The 20485-nt window shown below is 41.5% G+C and overlaps 2 protein-coding genes across 2 annotated transcripts; both read left to right on the top strand.

Moving 5' to 3' along the window:
• Positions 1-11219: 11219 nt before the first annotated feature.
• LOC110913815 lies at positions 11220-13175 on the top strand. Its single transcript, XM_022158633.1, has 3 exons — positions 11220-12164; positions 12282-12577; positions 12701-13175. Exons 1-3 carry the CDS (start codon positions 11220-11222, stop codon positions 13173-13175), a joined length of 1716 nt encoding a protein of 571 aa, XP_022014325.1.
• A 246-nt stretch (positions 13176-13421) lies between these two features.
• On the top strand, positions 13422-15699 carry LOC110913814 (uncharacterized protein K02A2.6-like). Its single transcript, XM_022158632.1, has 2 exons — positions 13422-13592; positions 14551-15699. Exons 1-2 carry the CDS (start codon positions 13422-13424, stop codon positions 15697-15699), a joined length of 1320 nt encoding a protein of 439 aa, XP_022014324.1.
• The last annotated feature ends 4786 nt before the right edge of the window (positions 15700-20485 follow it).

Genomic DNA, 20485 nt, shown 5'->3' with positions numbered 1-20485 from the left:
TGGACCATTTTTATATAAGAAAAGCAAACAACCGTTACACCAGCATGAGGAGAGTAAACATACCTACAAAATACTTGCCCTCTGTTGGTTCGAGGTCCTCAAACGCCGTAAGTAAGAACGGGTAGCGCGTAAATGAACCACTAGCATCGTCAACCCTCTTAACAGTCGTGGAGCCATTTAACCCGATAACAAAGGGGTTGTCTTTTAGAATCCGGTATTGATCGGTGCTCTGGACTATAAAACCCTTGAGTAAATATATCCCGCCCTCTTTGAGCTTGTCAAAGAAGTAGTGTGCAATGTTATTCCGGGCGGTACAATGCATCACACCTCCCTATGCAAACCAAACAGCAGACTTTCAGTAACGATGAAACTCGTAAAAGGGAAAGGGTACGGGGGTTAAAAGGGTGAGAGTTACCTTTATATCACTGACGACATAGTCGGTGCTCATGTAGCGTCCATTGACACTTGTGACGCCCCACTTTCTGCAAACCATAACTGTGATGGGGTCGGTACTCCCTTCACGGAGGTCAGCAAGGACCATTTGGTTGCCAACACCAATTCCTGATGTATTCACACTAAGAGAGCTAGCCATGATAGTAGAGTAGCAAGTTTGAATATGGGCCTACAACAATAGGGAAGGTGGAGCTCATATAATAGAAATTCAGACCATTCACCTTCCCAGAAAGAAGCCGGTGAATAATCAATGCACTTAAAGCCGACCGTAAATTGTGGTGGTATGTAAACAGCCCCATTAAATGATCATGCAATTGTGGTATGTAAATAGCCTCATTAATCAATATCCATAATTAAAACCCTAAAATCTTACTTATGAAATAATATGATATAATGACACAATTTCAATAATATGAAGAATGATTACCTGGCCACAATAATTCCTAGAATTAACATCAGCTCCATTATCAAGCAATAATGTCCAAGTAATTAAACTGTTAATATCCAAGTAATTAAGCTGTAATTAAGCCAAGTAATTAAGCTATTAATCTAACCTTTTGATTTATCGACGAAGAACACAGAATCGCTCAGAACTTCGGTGAGCATATATTCGGAGCTAATATTGGATGTCCATGTCGATTTCGAAACCGAAGAATGATTACCTGACCACAATAATTCCTAGAATTAACATCAGCTCCATTATCAAGCAGCAATGCAACAATCTAAAACCACAAAACACCAAAAAAAAACAGCATAAACACCAAATTAAACAATTAAACACAAAATCAACAGGTGAAAAGCGATAAATTCACACATCATTATGGCCTTTAGCAGCGGCAACATATTATGTATGTGTCAAATGACAAAATTACTTTTAAGAATTATAATCAAACAGAAGTATTACTTTTAAGAGCTTCAAAACAAAGAAAGGTGCTATTTAAAAATAATGCTTAATAATAATAAACTACCAGGCCTGCACATGTGCCTTTATTCATGATTCTTGTAGCGCTATGGTGATTTGGTATTTGGTGAGTGGCCCATTGATGTGTGTCGGTGTGTATATATTTTTGATGAGTATTTAAGCCCTTTTTACACTTTTAGCCAAGTTTTAAATTTATAAAACACGATATTCACTAACACTAAACACACATATGGGCAAGTGCACCCATCGTGGACGTAGTATAGTGTTGGTAAGATACCGAGGTCGTCCAAGGACACAAGAGCTTTTAGTACCGGTTTATCCTCAACGTCTAATCAAATCAAAAAGTGAGAAAAATGTTTTAAACTAAGAAAAATAAAAACTAACTAAATGCTGAAAAATAAAATAAAATAAAAACAGATAGACAAGATGAATCACTTGGATCCGACACGTGTATTAGTATAACCTTTGATTATTTTTGCACTTTTGCACTTGTTTAAGAGATTATCTTAGTTATTGTAGTAGGCCCCTCTTTTGAAGGCGACGTTACCCTCAACCCAGTAGTTTGAGTCAGCAAGGATACAATCCTAAAGGGTCGGATTATTGAAAGATAATGAATTAAGTTATTAATGCAAATTGTGGTAGGCCCCGCTTTTGGCGGTGACGTTACCCTCGGCTAAGTAGTCTGAGTCAGCAGGGATACAGTCCTAAATAGTCGGGTTATAGTATTAATAGTAGTTAACTTATGAGGGGGTCAAAGAGTTTGGATCCCCGCCATCCAATACCTATGGGCATTGAAGGAGATCCTACTAAATTTGACCCAGGTCCCAAGCAGGACCTCTAAACGCTGAACAAGGGCAAGACCCTTACCAAACCGTTCCCTTAACCCCCGACCAGGTAGCCAACATACCTCCATATAGACCGTGGAGATATGAATGGTGAAAATCTTTTATTTTATATAGACAGTAAAATAATGCCAAGACACCACGGACAAACGATAAGGAAAGATCACCTTCAACATAAGTAACTAGTTATTAAAGTCATTAATACAAAACCAAATAAAAAGTGCAAAAGATTAAAAATAAAAAGTATTATACTAAACACTTGTCTTCACCAAGTGATGTAAGAGACTTAGGCAAACATGGCCTTGATTGTCAAGAACTCTTACGATCAATCTTGGATCCCGAGACGACTCACACACTCTACGATGGACAATGGATGATGGTGGTGGATGATGGTGTTATGGTGGTGGTGGATGGTGGATGAAGTGTGAGAGAGGTGGTGTGCCAAGGGATGAGAGAGAAGGAAGCCAAGCTCCTCTATTTATAGGCTGAACAGAAGGCTGGACACGGCCCCGTGGTGGGCAATGGAAGCTTCTACTGTTTTGTCTTTTCTGCTGCTTCCTGGGCACGCCCACGTGTTCGCTGGACACGGGGCGTGTTCAGACTCTGTTTCTTCTCCTTTGCCTTGGGAGGTGCCGTTGAGGGTCCGGGCAGTCCACTTTTGTTCCTTTTCTTGTATTTATGCTAGAATTAGTTGTCTTTTTGCTTCTTTTGTGATTTTGAGCTCATTTCATCCTGAAAATACAAAAGGAAGACAAAAACACTCTTTTTCCAACATTAGTACTTAAAAGGGGTTAGTTTTATGCCTTAATTGATGTGATTTATATGTTGCATTTTACACAAATCAAATACCCCCACACTTGAACTTTTGCTTGTCCTCAAGCAAAACTCTCTAAATGTGGCTTACACTCCCAAATGGAATAGGTAGAAGAGAAGGTTTTTAGCTTATCCTAGAGTGTCGGGAATCCAAGGTCTTTGTAAGTTTTATTTTTATTTATTTACAATCCTATTCGTTATGATTTAATTTGAACGTTTCATAAGATAAATTACTTATTTGGGCATAACATGCCTTATTAAAATTCCATTTATATACGAGTTCACATACCTCACGGGAGATCACTCAACACTCGGCCGAAGGTGTATATTTTAGTGAATCACTCGAGAGCGGCATGGAACTTACGCCTTCCATAGGCTTGCCAAGCAATCAACCCTTCTCCTTTTTAACTTTTTACCTTTGTAAATATCAAGAGGACTTTTGGGGTGAAGGGTTAGGCTTGGGTTAAAGGTGGGTGGTTGGGTTAGTGGTTAGTAAAAAGGGCGAAAATCGTAAAAAGCATCGGTTTTCGTAAAATGCCTTGTTTTTAGTGACTTTTTTTTTTTTTGAAGTATTTCTCCAAACAAGCTTTTTTAAATAGCTTTTGTTTGTTTTTGACTTCATCACTATTTTTTTTTTTTTACGTCACATGAAAGGGCAAGTTTACGAAAAACCGAGCTTGTTACTAAAATAAAGGGTGAAAAATAAAAAGGTTTTTGGTGGGTAAAAAGGGTTTTTGGGGTAATGAAATGAAAGGTTTAGGCTCAAAGGGGCTATCTAGGGGGATTTTTGGGTAGGTGATAAAAAAAATGAAAAATAATGGTTTTGAAAGAAAAATGGTTAGTCCTAATGCCTCCATCATTTACTTACTTGGGTTTAAGTTGGTAAGGACCGGGAATGTATCGTCGTGGCAAGTTCTAGATTTGTAAGAACCAAGCGGCTATTCACACAAGAAACGAAAAATGAGCATTTAATCTAAAGATGTGTATATTTTTATGCTCAATAAAGGCTCAAAAACTCACTTTTGTGGGAATGGGTTTTTATGTCAAGTATATAATCGAATTTTTAACTAAGCTTGTCATGCCGTTTCATAATTTTCTTGTGTTGGTTCTTTTTATCATGACGCTATCGGTTGTAAATTTGTAAAAATATAATCTTTTTAGAACTTGTTATTCCCAACTTAAACTAAGACAAGTAAATAAAAAAAAGTTTTTGAAAAAATTTGGGGTGTTTAGCGGTTCCAATAGAGTTTTGTGTAAGGCTTGTGTTTAGGATTTTGCAAAATTCCAAGGTTTTAGCATCCCCCCCCTCCCCCACACTTAAATTACACATTGTCCTCAATGTGTCCAAAAATAAAGTTTTTGGTTGATTAGAATGTGTAAAAGTGGGTTTAAAAGCAAAGTTTTGTGTTACTGGCATCCTGGACACGGCCCCGTGTTGACCGGGCACGGCCCCGTGGTCAAGTGCCAGTAACAAAAATTAGAGAATAGAAACAGAAGCCTGGACACGGGGGCGTGTCCGCTGAACACGGCCCGTGTCCAGTTACCTGAACTGGGTGATTTTCTGCAGGGGGCTCAGCACGGGGCCGTGTTGGTTGGGCACGGCCCGTGTTGAGCCTTCTGTGATGGAGATTTTTGTCGGGTTGCTCTGTTCTTCTTGCATGGTTCCATTTTTCTCGTTCCCTTTTTCATCCATTACCACCATGAGTGTGTTTTATACTCACGACAACCATCAATCATAAAAACCATCATAACATTACTAATCATAGAGAGACATTACATAAAGATAAAGATAAAAATTACATAAATATTAAACTTATGGAGTTCTAGCCCTATGTTTTATTTTAATTTAGCAAAATTTCCAAGAAGCTACTAATCTTGGTTAGATAAGGCTATGTAGAACTCCTACTCCCGGGTGTGGTTCTCCTCATATGTCGGCAAGCCACTCCTCTACCTCCCTTGGAAGGAGAAAAGAGGGCTCGTTCGCATTAGTTTGAGGAGTTTCAACTTCCGCTAGAACTTCTTGTGGGTTTTCCATGGGAGGTTCTGCGGGAAAGTCTCCCCACCCGGTAGGGTTGTTAACACCGAGTGCCAAGTTCCAGTCTTGTTGTGGAAGGACTGGTTCCATAGGAGGTGCTACCAAAATGTTTAACCTTTGGTGCAAAAGGTTAATCTCTTGGAAGCTGCTTTCAAGTCCCATTGTAAGATCGTTAATACGGTCAATGAGGACCTCCTCTACTGACGTCATTTCGTCGAGAGCTTCCCTCAGTGCTATCACGTAGTGCACAAGTGTAGCTTCAACGGAGGGCCTCCTTCCCCTTCGGCTGTTTGAGGAATGAACGGATGATGTTTCGCTGTTTTCACTCGCCATTCTACGAAAAATAAACCAAAAGCAGTTTATATGACGAAACAGTTTCTGGACACGGCCCCGTGCTCATTGAGCATGGCCCCGTGTTCATCTTTCTGCATAATTTTGGAGCAAGGAATCTTGGGTTTTTAAGTTATTTCCTGGGTTTATGTAAACTTTTTGACAGTAAATAACTTTAAACAATGTTACACAACATGTTTTTACCAAGATTTCATGATCAAAACTCATTGTTTCCTACCACAAAAGTTGAAAAATTCAAACTTTTCATGGTAGCTTTTGAAGAAAGATGAAGAAGAAGGAAATGTCTAGAAGAGGAAAGGACAAGATGGGTTGTTGGAAACTTCTTTTAGACTTACCTAGGATTGTTTGAGAGAAGATTCCTTCAAATCTCTGTCCCAAGTTGGTCCAAATGTGCAGGATTTTTGGCTGCATTTATAGAAAACGACAACCTTCTGGACACGGCCCCGTGTGCAGATGAAATTCTGACACAGTTTGTCCGTATTCTGACGTTCTGATCAGAGGGGAATCTTTTGGTGGATACGGGGGCGTGTTGGCCGGACACGGCCCCGTGTCGGAAAGCTGTTTTATGAAGTTTTGTCTCTACTAAGGAGTTAATTTATATCGGGTGGCTCTTGACTTGTTGGAACAACCCCAAAGTGCCTAAGATACCTTAATTGTCCTATACTAAGGCGAGAACGCAAGAGGTTGTCGGTGAGGGTAATTCCTATTTTCATTCTAGGTGGACAAGTCCAACCCTTTCCCGGGCTCTCGTTAAAGAAGGTGTATGCCGAATCGCTCAGGTCTATGTATGCACCGAACGAAGTCGATGGGGAGTCCTTCACGGCACAATCGGCACAGGGACGACTATCGTCCACGTCTTTTCTAGGTAAGAAGGTATTTTCGGGAGCAACGAGGTTGTCGGAATGCGGTTCCAACATTTCCTCATGGTCATCGTCTTGGGATGGATCTAAAAAATCCTTCCTAAGTTCTTTTGACCAATTGAGAAGTAGTTCTTCTAGTTGAAATAACTCGTCAAGGAGCATTTCTCCTAGAATATCTGGCTGGGCGCATTCGAGGGAGAAATAGTGCTTACTTTTACTTTCGCCCCTCTTAAGGTTACAGGGAATCGGTGGGTCTATATAGTGGGGCCTATAAGTGAGAAAAAAACATTTTAATTCCTCATGTTCGCCTCCACATATTTGACACCACAAACCATAAGAGTGCCGAAAGTAAAAAAGAATTACTATTACTCATGTTTGTGTCAGAAATTACCAACCGCCGGGATCTAACGGTTCTGTTTTCAGCAACTGAATCTTGGGCACGGGGGCGTGTTGAGTGGACACGGCCCCGTGTTCAGCCTACTGTCTGACTTAAAAACAAGATTGCCAGTTCCAATGATTGAACACGGGGCGTGTTCAGCAGGCACGGCCCCGTGTTGAGCTCTGCAGAATCTGAAAAACTAAGAAAAATTCCTAAAAAATTAAAAGAAAAATAAAAATATGATTAGGCCGTTGATTCCTAACTTTCTTAAAATCCTTGTGTCCCCGGCAACGGCGCCAAAAAACTTGATGTGTGTCGGTGTGTATATATTTTTGATGAGTATTTAAGCCTTTTTTACACTTTTAGCCAAGTTTTAAATTTATAAAACACGATATTCACTAACACTAAACACACATATGGGCAAGTGCACCCATCGTGGACGTAGTATAGTGTTGGTAAGATACCGAGGTCGTCCAAGGACACAAGAGCTTTTAGTACCGGTTTATCCTCAACGTCTAATCAAATCAAAAAGTGAGAAAAATGTTTTAAACTAAGAAAAATAAAAACTAACTAAATGCTGAAAAATAAAATAAAAACAGATAGACAAGATGAATCACTTGGATCCGACACGTGTATTAGTATAACCTTTGATTATTTTTGCACTTTTGCACTTGTTTAAGAGATTATCTTAGTTATTGTAGTAGGCCCCTCTTTTGAAGGCGACGTTACCCTCAACCCAGTAGTTTGAGTCAGCAAGGATACAATCCTAAAGGGTCGGATTATTGAAAGATAATGAATTAAGTTATTAATGCAAATTGTGGTAGGCCCCGCTTTTGGCGGTGACGTTACCCTCGGCTAAGTAGTCTGAGTCAGCAGGGATACAGTCCTAAATAGTCGGGTTATAGTATTAATAGTAGTTAACTTATGAGGGGGTCAAAGAGTTTGGATCCCCGCCATCCAATACCTATGGGCATTGAAGGAGATCCTACTAAATTTGACCCAGGTCCCAAGCAGGACCTCTAAACGCTGAACAAGGGCAAGACCCTTACCAAACCGTTCCCTTAACCCCCGACCAGGTAGCCAACATACCTCCATATAGACCGTGGAGATATGAATGGTGAAAATCTTTTATTTTATATAGACAGTAAAATAATGCCAAGACACCACGGACAAACGATAAGGAAAGATCACCTTCAACATAAGTAACTAGTTATTAAAGTCATTAATACAAAACCAAATAAAAAGTGCAAAAGATTAAAAATAAAAAGTATTATACTAAACACTTGTCTTCACCAAGTGATGTAAGAGACTTAGGCAAACATGGCCTTGATTGTCAAGAACTCTTACGATCAATCTTGGATCCCGAGACGACTCACACATTCTACGATGGACAATGGATGATGGTGGTGGATGATGGTGTTATGGTGGTGGTGGGTGGTGGATGAAGTGTGAGAGAGGTGGTATGCCAACGGATGAGAGAGAAGGAAGCCAAGCTCCTCTATTTATAGGCTGAACAGAAGGCTGGACACGGCCCCGTGGTGGGCAATGGAAGCTTCTACTGGTTTGTCTTTTCTGCTGCTTCCTGGGCACGCCCCCGTGTTCGCTGGACACGGGGCGTGTTCAGACTCTGTTTCTTCTCCTTTGCCTTGGGAGGTGCCGTTGAGGGTCCGGGCAGTCCACTTTTGTTCCTTTTCTTGTATTTATGCTAGAATTAGTTGTCTTTTTGCTTCTTTTGTGATTTTGAGCTCATTTCATCCTGAAAATACAAAAGGAAGACAAAAACACTCTTTTTCCAACATTAGTACTTAAAAAGGGTTAGTTTTATGCCTTAATTGATGTGATTTATATGTTGCATTTTACACACATCACCCATGTATAGTTTCGACCCAAATGAGTTACATAATAGCAAGAAACATACATTCCAATGAATGTCTTAAAGGGTCATTTGGTAGTCTATGTAAGTGAAAACCTAAGCCAATTAAACTTCAATGTGAAATTACTAAAAAGCCTTTTGTTTAACGTGTTTCTGAATCAACATCACGACTGATTCTTGAATCTATATCCAATATCATGGGTTCATATACGTGAGCATGTGCTCGATGTGCAAGGAAGCAAAGATTCACTTTCGGGCTTGAATGGCCCATGTTAGATAAGCTAATCACCATGGTCCGACGACTAACTGACCATACCATACCCAAAGTTAACTCCATCCAGTCCTTGGCCTCCAGATCGAGGAACCGGATACTTAGGTACGCTGAGTTTATACTCAAGTGTGATCGCATCTAAGCAGTGTATTTATCACAACCCACACATAACATATAAAAGTAGCTTCCATTATTCATATGGGATAATGTATATGAAGACTGCCTAAGTATATTCAAAGTCGTTGATTTTGTTTCAGAAGTTCCTTCATTTTGTCTTTTTTGCTGAAGAGTATCAAAAATGAAAATCAGATACAGATAATTGGCAAGAACAGAATTACCTACGTTTCAAACCCTCTTCTGGCCTCCCGAGTCCCGAGCGCACCACACCACCGAAGTCTCCATCTCTACCAGCCGACACCAACCGTTCACCGGAGGCTGAACATCCAAAGGAGTTCCCCATTTTCACAGATAATTAGCGAATTTTGTGAAGAATTGTGGATCGGAAAGCAGATGGTGATATATAGGTGAAATGTGTGCGATTGGAAATTAGGTCAACTGTCAGTGTGTTGAAGACGAAATTTGGGGAATTTGTGGAGGATAATTAGATGATGACAAATTGGTTATTTCCGTGAAAATTCATTGAGAAGAGGTTTGTTTGTGGATGATCGATTCCACAGATTCAGAGATTGAGAGTCGATGGCTTTCTCCACAGCTTCCCTAATTTCCATGTTCAAAACCCTAATTAAAAGGAAAAGGTGGATGGAGGCGGACTTATGATTTTGTAATATATTATTTTAATCGATATTATTTTAAGTACTGCATTTAAAACATCATAAATGTTGATTTTAAAACAGAACATGTAACTAGATTTTAGATTATATATAGATAAGCACGAGTGAATATAACTTTTACGACGTTGTGGGCGGGCCAGTGTTCACACCGGTCCGCATCACCCCTCTTCCTGCCCCAAGTTGTCATTTTTGCACTCCGTGTGGCCTTTTAGTAGTTTATGTAACTAGATTTCAGTAACAAAATGCTTAATCATCTTTACTACCTTGCAAGTAAATGTGGACTTTTTTTTTAACAAGTGGTAAACTATAATTATTAAACAATACTGATGACGGGGTAGCCCAAGACTAAATAAAATGACTAAAATACATGAATACCCAAAGGATTAAACGGTTCAAAGGTTGAAAAGCTGAGGAGGTGAAGTAAAGCAATGTGGGAACAGTAAATGGTCACATCTCCGAGTCACTTCACCAACTCACCAGCCGCAAAAGCAACATGGAGCCACATAGCACATTCTTTTACCCGCAGGTCAAAGCCTTCAACCCCCAAAAAGGGCAAAACCCCCACTGCAAGCATGGTCACTAGTCAAACACATTCCCCTTCGGGAGATGTCTTCTCCTATAAATTTGACATTTCATTAACTGAAGGGAAGACATTCCAGGCCAGCCCTGATTTCTCGAAATCCCTGGCCATACATCACGAGTACTTGCTTCTCGCAAGATACTTTCTCTCACAATCAACACACACATTCCTTTTGCTAATTCATCCGAATCTGAACACATTTCAGAGGAGGATCTTCAGCAAATTACAAAATCAAACTAGTGAACCTCTCTCCACGTCTTGCAAACGTGGGGGAACCCCACGACCTGCATTAGGCAAAGTTGAACCCTTCGACCCTTTTGCCTAACCGACCCAGCTACTATCATTGGTCTGTTATTTGTTGCATCAACAAGTTGGCGCCCACCGTGGGGCTACGCCACTATTTTTCTTCAAAAGACCTAGTAGTGTAACTCCATTCTCCTGAAATTACCATGTCAGAAAGTGGATCCCCGAGAGAAGTAAATCAGGTTCCAAACACCTCTACCCCGGGTACTAGCCAAACTCATGTGGCTATACCAACTTCTTTCTCAACTCCGGGGAGCACTCCTGAATTCCTCACTTTCAACACCCCAACTCCGTCCAGATCTGGAGTCCCTTCTTCCAATGTTGGTGTCTCGGACACCCCGACACGTGTTGAACTTACCCCCGAGGGGGTTGCCAACAATTTCCTTGAGTTGAGGTCTCTCCTCAACCAATATGTAAGTAGGGAAAGAGACAAGGGAGTAAGGATTCGTCTAGACTATGATGAGCCTGAACCAACATTATCTCCCGGACCTCCCATCCCTCCTTTTACATCTAGGGATGAGGCTGGCCCCAGTAATCCTCCAAATCCTAACCCGTATCTGTACGCGAGGCCAAATCCTACAGCATACCCTCTCTTCTCATCCCAACCAGCTACAAGCGGTGCTCCACTAGGCCATGAGCTGACCCTCGACCAGCTCCTACAGTCCCCGGTGACAAGCCTTCCACCCTTAACAACAACTTCATGGGAATAGGCCTTGTCGGTACTCCCCTTGGCACGAAGTGCCGTTATGAGCACTCCCTTGGGAGTTAACTACTTTGTTGCACCTGGAAGCCTTCAAGGCTTTAACCTTCTGCCTCAGATGATGACCCAGATGATGACCGGTTTCCCAAGGCAGCACTTCATCAATCAAGTGCTAGCAACCCAAGGGAACAGCAACAACGTGGGTGCAAGGGTTGAAGAAGATTTAGCCAAACCTTACAAGCCAAGTAACCTCTCATGCTTTTCACAGCAAATAGCCGATTATGATTTTCAAACAAAGATCAAAATGCCGTCCCACATTAGAACATATGATGGGACTGAAGATCATGAAGACCATCTTCAGATCTTTACTAGTGCCGCAAGAATCGGGAAATGGTCAAATGCTGAATGTTGTTTGATGTTCATGCAAACCCTTGTCGGATCAGTCAGAATCTGGTTCAATGACTTACCTGCTCGAAGCGTTCGAAGTTTCGATGATCTAAGCAAAGGGTTCCTAGCCAATTTCTCTCAACAGAGGCGGTATGTCAAAGATGCCACAGTGATCTTTCAGATCAAACAAAGAGATGATGAAAGCCTTCGAGAGTTCATAGAAAAATACAAGAAGGAAGGTCTAACTTATGTGGGGGCAGACGAAAATCTGAGGGTGGCCGGTTTCATGAATGCCATTACCTCAAAATATCTCACAAGGGATTTCAACAAATCCCTGCCCAAGACCTTGGAAGAAGCTCTCGAAAGGGTTGAAGCCCACATCCGGGGAGAGGAGGCAGTAGACATTAAAGAACAAAGGAAAAGAGGATCCAGCTGGCGAGGCAATAGCCCAGCTAGAAAGAGAGGAAACTTCAACTCCTATGACAGACGCCAAAAGGGTTCAGACCATCGAAGGTCTGAAGGCCGGAACCCTCCCAGCAGGGAAAAAGGCATGAGTTTCACACCTCTCACCAAGACTCCTCAAGAAATCCTAGCTACAGAAGAAGTCAAACAAAACTTTCAGCCTCCTAGGCCTCTCCCCAAAAGCAGAAAGAATGAGAACTCCACACAATACTGTGAATTTCATAAAGAAAAAGGTCACCATACCAATGATTGCTTCCAGCTTAAGAAAAGGATTGAAGAAGTTGTTAAGTCCGGAGAACTTGCTCATTTGGTAAAAGGAGTAAGGGACAAAATGGTTGAAGGAAAAGGCACGGAAGTCAATATGGTGGATTTTGATGGAAGGGTTCCACACAAGAGGCAACGGTTGGAAGCTTGGGAGCTTCAGTGTGTTTGCTTTCCCCCAACAGAGAAAAACCCTCTTTCAAACCCTCTCGTGGTAGAGGCAACTATGGGAACATTACAAACAAGTAGGGCATACATAGAAACTGGGGCAGCTACTGAAATCATGTTTGAGAAGTTCTTCAACCGCTTGAGCAATGAAGAACGTTCAAGGCTTCAACCCTCTGGAACCTCCATAAAAGGTATTGCCGATATACCCCTTAAGCCTTTAGGGCAACTGACACTTAATGTTCGTTTCAGCGAAGGTCAGAAAGAAAGAACCCAACTCACCTTTGTGGTTATCAATATTCCCTCAAACTATGACGTGATCATCGAGAGGCCAGGACAGTGTGCATTTTACATGGCTGTGTCTGTCAGCCATGGCACTGTCAAATTTCCCACCGAGAGGGGAATAGCAACCCTTCAACCGTCCCAGGAAGCCTACATGGTTGAAGGTGAAAGCTCCAAAAGTGAAGAAGACAAGCAAAGGCTAATCATAAATCCTAAGTACCCTGAACAGAGAATAAGGGTCAACCCAAACCTTTCACAAGAAACCCTTTCATATCTTGAAAAATTGCTAACACACCACAGCGATGTCTTCGCTTGGTGTCCGGAAGATATGACGGGGATCCCCCGAAACATTGCTGAACATGAGTTAAGGATACCACCAGATGTTAAGCCTATGGTCCAAAAGAAAAGAAGTATAGCACCTGAGAGAAGCCTGGCTGCTTGCTAAGAAGTTGAAAAACTTGTGTCAGCCGGCATTCTCCGAGAAGTCAAGTACCAATCATGGGTTGCAAACCTAGTTATGGTCAAGAAGCCAGACAACTCTTGGAGGATGTGCATAGATTTCAAAGATCTTAACAAAGCTTGTCCCAAGAATTGCTATCCATTGCCAGAAATTGATCTCAAGGTTGACTCCCTCACCGGTTACCCTTTCAAGTGCTTTCTTGATGCTTACAAAGGATATCATCAAATACTCATGAAAGAAGAAGATGAAGAAAAGACAACGTTCCACACCGATAAAGAAATCTTTTGTTACCAAAAGATGCCTTTCGGCCTCAAAAACGTTGGGGCAACCTACCAACGTTTAGTGGACAAAGCCTTTGCAAGCCAAATTGGTAAAAACATGGAAGCATATGTCGATGACTTGGTGATCAAAAGCAAGACGGAGTATCAAATGCTCGATGACATTCAAGAAACTTTCAAGAACCTCAGAAAGGTTAACATGAAGCTCAACCCTGAAAAAATGTTCATTTGGGTTTGAGGAACGCAAGTTCTTGGGTCATATTGTTGGGAAACAAAGCATCAAGGCTAACCCAAACAAGGTGAAAGCTGTTCTTGAAACCAAACCACCAAAAACCAAGAAGGAGGTTGAAAGCCTGAATGGGAAGCTTGCAGCCTTGAAGCGTTTTACCTCAAAGTTAGCAGAAAGGTCTCTCCCCTTTTTCAAAACGCTCAAAGGTTGCACCGATAAGAAGGACTTCAAATGGACTGAAGAGGCCGATGAAGCCTTTAACCAAATGAAGCAGCACCTAGCTTCCCTACCTGACATGGCAGCCCCAGAAACGGGAGAATTAATCTCAGTATACCTCTCATTTGCTTAAGAAGCAATAAGTGTGGTCCTCACCATTGAGCGAGAAAAGGCATAGGTACCCATTTATTTCTTCAGCAAAACTCTAAAATTGGCTGAAACCAAATATCCTCATTTGGAAAAAATGGCCCTAGCCCTAGTTCAAATAGCTAGAAGGCTTCAAAGGTATTTCCAAGCACATCCTATACAAGTGGTCACCGACCAACCTATCAGGAGTGTGCTTGAAAAACCAGAAAACTCGGGGCGATTAGCCAAATGGGTAGTGGAACTAGGTGAACACAACATCACCTATGTCCCAAGAAAAGCCATCAAAGCCCAAGTTTTGGCTGACTTCATTGTAGAAGTCCCTATGCAAACCATCACTGAAGTAAATACAGCCGCCACTGAACCCTCAAGCCCTGAAGCCTGGAAGCTTTTTACCGATGGGGCTTCAAGCGTTGAAGGGTCAGGGGCTGGGCTTATTCTGATCAACCCAGAAGGGTTAGAATTCACATACGCTCTTCGCTTTGATTTTCAGACAACCAACAACGAAGCCGAATACGAAGCACTGATAGCCGGCTTAAGACTGGCTAAAGAGATGAAGGTCCAGAAGCTTGAAGTGTTCACAGATTCGCTGCTGGTATCAAGCCAGGTGAATGAAAGCTACATTGCAAAGGAGCCCAACATGAAAAGATACAAAGAAGAATCCAAAGAATTGATGGATACCTTCCAAACATGTAGTATCAAGCAAATCCCCAGGTCCCAAAACAAGAAGGCAGATGCCTTAAGCAAGCTTGCGTCTCTCACCTTTGCCCACCTTACAAAGAAGGTGTTGGTAGAAGTGTTAAAGGCTCCATCAATTGATGAGTTAGAAGTTCAAGATGTAATCATCGATGAAGATCCAAATTGGATGACTCCAATGAAGAAATTCCTCAAAAACGGTGAATTGCCTAGTGATCAAACAGAGGCTGAAAGGGTTAAAATTAAGGCAAGGCAGTATGTACTACAAAGTGAAACCCTTTACAAAAAAGGTTATCTTGCTCCCTTGTTAAGATGCGTAGGTCCCGAGAAAAGTCAATATTTGATCAAAGAAATTCACGAAGGTATATGCGGAGCTCATTTTGGAGCTAGATCGGTGGTTGCCAAACTCATGAACCTTGGGTATTTTTGGCCCTCAATGCACCGAGATGCCGCTGAGCAGCTAAAGAAGTGTGATGTCTGCCAAATTCATGCACCTGTCCCAAAAAGTCCTAAACATGACCTTGTCCCAATAACCTCAGCATGGCCCTTCTACAAATGGGGCATGGACATCGTCGGACCATTCCCCCCAAGCAAAGGTGGAGTAAAATTTTTGTTGGTGGCCATAGATTATTTCACCAAGTGGCCCGAAGTTAAACCACTTGCAAAAATCACGGGCAAGCAGGTCATTGACTTTGTTTGGGAGAACATTATTTGCCGTTATGGATTGCCGGGAGTACTTGTCACTGACAATGGAAAGCAATTTGCTGAGAAGCCTTTCAGCATTTGGTGCAAAGAATACAGGATAAATCAAGTCTTCAGCTCAGTGGCTTACCCGCAATCAAACGGTCAAGTTGAAAGGACGAATCGAAGCATAGTGGAAGGGATCAAAACAAGATTGGGAAGGTATGAAAGCAACTGGCTTGAAGAGTTGCCAAGTGTTTTATAGGCAATCCGGACAACCGAAAAAGCAAGCCATAAAAGAACACCTTATAGCCTAGTATTTGGGTCTGAGGCTGTAATTCCTACTGAAATAGGAGTTGTAACACAACGAGTTGCCAACGTAGATCCCGAAACAAACCAAAAAGAGACTATGTTGAACTAACAACTCCTAGAGGAAGCACGAGACCAAGCCGCAATTCAAGAAGCCAAATACAAGCAACGAATGGAAGCCTACTACAACAAGAGAGTCAAGAATGAACGTTTCAACCCAGGAGACCTGGTCCTTAGAAACAATGAAGCTAGCAAGAAAGAGAATCAAGGAAAGCTTGGCCCAAAATGGGAAGGCCCATACACCAACCTTGAAGCACATAAGGGTGGATCCTACAAGCTAGCAGACCCAGAAGGTAAAAGGCTTCCAAGGCACTGGAATGGAAAAACCTTGAAAAGGTTTCATGTCTAAACGGGAAAGATTGGTTTGTATTTCACAATGTTGCATTTCAAGAGTTGAACTATGAAAACCTTTTGTAAAAATGTCTCTTGAATGAATGAAGCTGTTTTATCAAATTTGTCTTTCTATCCTAAAATCAGGTTGAGAACCTAGCAAGAAACTCCATGGCAAGGGCCATGTAAGGGGTTGAGCTCCCAGGCCACATCGCTCAATAGGTTCAAGGGTTGAATGGACCTATATAAGGGGTGAGTTCCTAAATCAATACAACTCCATGAGACTTATTATCAAAAACAAAATGGTCTCATAGACAGGCTTGAACAGCCTACACCAAATGTTCCTTAAGCCTTAGAAAAACAGCAAGCAAACAGGCTTACGAAATCAAATAAAATGATAAAAAGGATAGGTGCTATGTCTTCTTGTTAAAAATACCAAGGCTAAGTGTCTGCAGCACTGAACCCTTTAAGGTATATAAAACATAAAGACAATGCAAACTTAACAAAGACAAAAGTACAAGAAAAAGGAAATAAATCAAAGAGCAATGCAACAACTTGAACGAAAGGTTATAAAAACCTAAAAAAAATACAAACCAAGTCAAGTTATAAAACTAAGAAGCCTTCAAGGCTTCAAGCCACGAATGAGATAACTCAAAACCTTAAAGGTTGCAACCTACTTACAGATAGTCAAAAAGCTTAAAAGCTTGAAACCAACAAAGCTGCCTTCAACCAAATAGGCACAAGTATAAAAACAAAGCGCAAAGAAAATAGTTAAACATAATATCATAACAAAGAAAGCCCCGAAAGACTTTCAACAATTCAAGCACAAGTTAAAACAAGTCCTAGTGACTTGCAAGTTTGGATATTGTTCAAACGGCCATACAGGCCTAAAAGCACAACCACATAACAGGAACCTTAGGGGTTCCTGCAAAACCTAATATTGTTTAAAGTTAACATTACAAACCACAAATTGTTTTTGAGTGCTAAGAAAGCTACGAATATCCGTTAAGCATCGGCAGAAGGCTTGGAAACCCCGGAACCATCAGCCTTGACCTTCTTTGCTTCTTGGACTTCTTAGCTTTTGCACCACCATCACCACCTACTGCCGAAGCCTCCAAGCTCGCATCCTTCGAAGCATCAGGCACACTTGAAAGGGTGTCATCACTATCTCCTGAGTAGGATCTCTTCTTCGAAAGAGAACCCAAGACTTCAGCACAAACTTTTTCATTAAGGCCATCCGGTTTCAAGTCCTGTAACATAGCAAGAGGCTTACCAAAACAAGAAGAAACTTGATGAATATAAAGTTAGGTCAGCTTCTCCATCTGTTCAATGGAGCCCTTGAAAACATCGGAAGCTTCAGGACGAAACAAAGGAGACATCTCCAAAGGATGGCCAGATTCATGAAGCTTATAACCAGCAATAAGGCCTTGATGTTTCCCCAAGTTAAGTAATTTAGTGTATACTTCACCAAGTGCAGAATTAAACTCCTTGGAGTGGAGAAGGTAGGTGACAACCTGTTGAAAGCCTTGCTCGATCAACCATTGGTTATCATCGGTGGCCTGAGCAACCGCAGCCTTCAACCCTTCCTTCTCTGCATCAAAATCCCTTTGCTGAACAGACAAAGCTTCCCTATCAGCCTTAAGCTTCAACCGATCGGCCTCAAAGCTCTTCTTCAAATCACTCATTTCAATATCATGCCTCCTAATCATTTCACTAACCTCCTTGTCCCGCGCCTCTTCTTTCTTAGCAAACCCAGCTATCTCCTTCTTCATCGCGGCCATTGAAGATTTCATCTTATCTTTCTTCTTAGAAAATTCTTCATATTCTTGCATCCTCTGACGAAAACGGGCAATGCCCTGAGGGAGCATGGCAGCAAGGTTGCAGGTACTCAGAATCATGCGAGATAACATCATGTCATCATCCATCTTAGCAATGGTGTTGTGAAATGAAGGGGGAGCAATGTGACTCAAAGCATCTTCACAAACAGCAGCATCTTTGAAGTTGTCGTCAATTTTCACTGACCAACCAGGCACATAAATTTCGTCCAGATCCAACCCTTCAACATCCCTGCTTGAAGAACCCTGAACAGGGGTAGCAATAACCTTTTTGGCTGAAGCCTTCTTACCATGGATAACCAGATTCTTCTCCTTTTCAACACCCGCTTCAACACCTTGATCTTCAGAAATTTCAATATCATCACTCAACTCCACTGGTTCAGTAGAAGTGGATTGAGGAGCAGCCTTCAACAAACGGCGGGTAGACCGACGGGTTGAAGTCTTAGGAGCATGAGACTTGGAAAAACCTTTGACATTGGAAGCACCAACATAACCCGAACCCTTGAACCTTTGTTTAGCAGTCCTAACTACAACGTTTTCATCAGGAACAGATGGGGCATCCCCATACACAACATCAGAAGTGTCGTCACTCTTGATAAAATCCAGGGAAGGCATGACTACAAATAACAAAAAACAAAACTCATAAGACATAAATAAAGAAAAATGCAAAGATGGCAAAATAGGAAAATGCATACCCGTGCCACTCCTCATTAGAACCGGATCCCGATCGGCATTTTCCCACAATTTACTAACCCCTAATAAAACTAGCAAGTGTTCAGGGAAGGGACGAACCCTCGAAGGGCACTCCCGGATGGCTTTGACATAAGCATCATTCAACTCAGATTCAGAGGGTTCCGGTTCATTGAGAACGGCATCCGGGTGCCTCCACACCATTTTGAATGGGACAATAGAATCAGAAACCCAGAAAAAGCGATCTTTCCAAGTCCCGAGTGTTGTAACCATAGACGAAATAAAACAAACATCAACCTTGGATGTTTCAAAAGTGAACCAATCATCGTTTTTAGCCAATCGAAAAAAAACGGCGAAAAAGCAAAAGTGAAGGATCATAACCAAGGGCACGGCACAAAACTTCGAAATGTAAAACCCTAGCCATACCCTTTGGGTGAATCTGACCAAAATAGACTCGGTAATACTCCAATAAATTCAGAACAAAGAGGGAAAAAGGATAACGGAGGTTTGAAAACTCAAAATGACGGCAATAAAGAGCAATCGAACCAGGGGTCGGTTTATCAACAGAAACATCACAAGCAGGAGCGGTCGGATTAAACATTTTATCAATACCATATTCCACACAAAATAAATCTACCTCTTCTTGGGTTAATCAGGAAAAGGATGTTCCCAAATCCTTACGAGCACCCATTCTACAAAGAAAGTAAAGAAATACGAAAGAAACCGAACTAACCTTGAAGAGAGGAAAGGAATTGCAGAAGAAAACTTGAAAGGACAATGCGGAAATTGAATGATATATTCAAATATAAAATAAAACTCGAAATAATGGTGATAATTGCAAACAGTTACTTTCTGCAAAACCGCCGCCCTATGAACTGCCACACATCAATCAAATCAGTTGTCAGTTATTTAAAATTCAAAAATTAACTGCCTCTAACCCTTTAAGCCTTTAAGCTTTGAACCCTTGAAGCCTTTAGTCAATAAAACACATGTATAAAAGTCAGAAGTCTTTGAGCTCATTTCCCAAAAGCCTCTGACTTGGGGGGGCTGATGACGGGGGTAGCCCAAGACTAAATAAAATAACTAAAATACATGAATGCCCAAAGGGTTAAACGGTTCAAAGGTTGAAAAGCTTAGGAGGTGAAGTAAAGCAACGTGGGAACAGTAAATGGTCACATCTCCGAATCACTTCACCAACTCACCAGCCGCAAAACCAACATGGAGCCACAGAGCACATTCTTTTACCCGCAGGTCAAAGCCTTCAACCCCCAAAAAGGGCAAAACCCCCACTGCAAGCATGGTCACTAGTCAAACACATTCCCCTTCGGGAGATGTCTTCTCCTATAAATTTGACACTTCATTAACTGAAGCGAAGACATTCCAGGCCAGCCCTGATTTCTCGAAATCCTGGTCATACATCACGAGTACTTGCTTCTCGCAAGGTACTTTCTCTCACAATCAACACACACATTCCTTTTACTAATTCATCCGAATCTGAACACATTTCAGAGGAGGATCTTCAGCAAATTACAAAATCAAACTAGTGAACCTCTCTCCACGTCTTGCAAACGTGGGGGGACCCCATGACCTGCGTTAGGCAATGTTGAACCCTTCAACTCTTTTGCCTAACCGACCCAGCTACTATCCTTGGTCTGTTATTTGTTGCATCAACAAATACAAATATTATGCAAGTAAATGTGGAGTTTTATTTTAACAAACAAGTGTTAACTATAACTATAATTATTAAACAATACAAATATTAAAGAGTAAACTTTTGTTTTGCTCCCTTTGATTTGGTCGTTTTAACGGTTTTGCTCCAATCATTTA

This window comes from Helianthus annuus, chromosome 15 (assembly GCF_002127325.2).
Source record: "Helianthus annuus cultivar XRQ/B chromosome 15, HanXRQr2.0-SUNRISE, whole genome shotgun sequence".
In the NCBI taxonomy this organism is placed as follows: Eukaryota; Viridiplantae; Streptophyta; class Magnoliopsida; order Asterales; family Asteraceae; genus Helianthus; species Helianthus annuus.
Note: the sequence above shows the minus strand (reverse complement) of the source record. Positions and strands in the feature narration are given on the sequence as shown.

Coding starts and splice junctions, on each gene's coding strand:
- LOC110913815 (XM_022158633.1), top strand. CDS start 11,220: ATGAGCACTCCCTTGGGAGTTAACTACTTTGTTGCACCTGGAAGCCTT. Junction 12,165..12,281: donor AAATCCTAGCTACAGAAGAA/GTCAAACAAAAC, acceptor GATTGCTTCCAG/CTTAAGAAAAGGATTGAAGA. Junction 12,578..12,700: donor ACTGAAATCATGTTTGAGAA/GTTCTTCAACCG, acceptor TGTTCGTTTCAG/CGAAGGTCAGAAAGAAAGAA.
- LOC110913814 (XM_022158632.1), top strand. CDS start 13,422: ATGAAAGAAGAAGATGAAGAAAAGACAACGTTCCACACCGATAAAGAA. Junction 13,593..14,550: donor AAGCATATGTCGATGACTTG/GTGATCAAAAGC, acceptor TTTGATTTTCAG/ACAACCAACAACGAAGCCGA.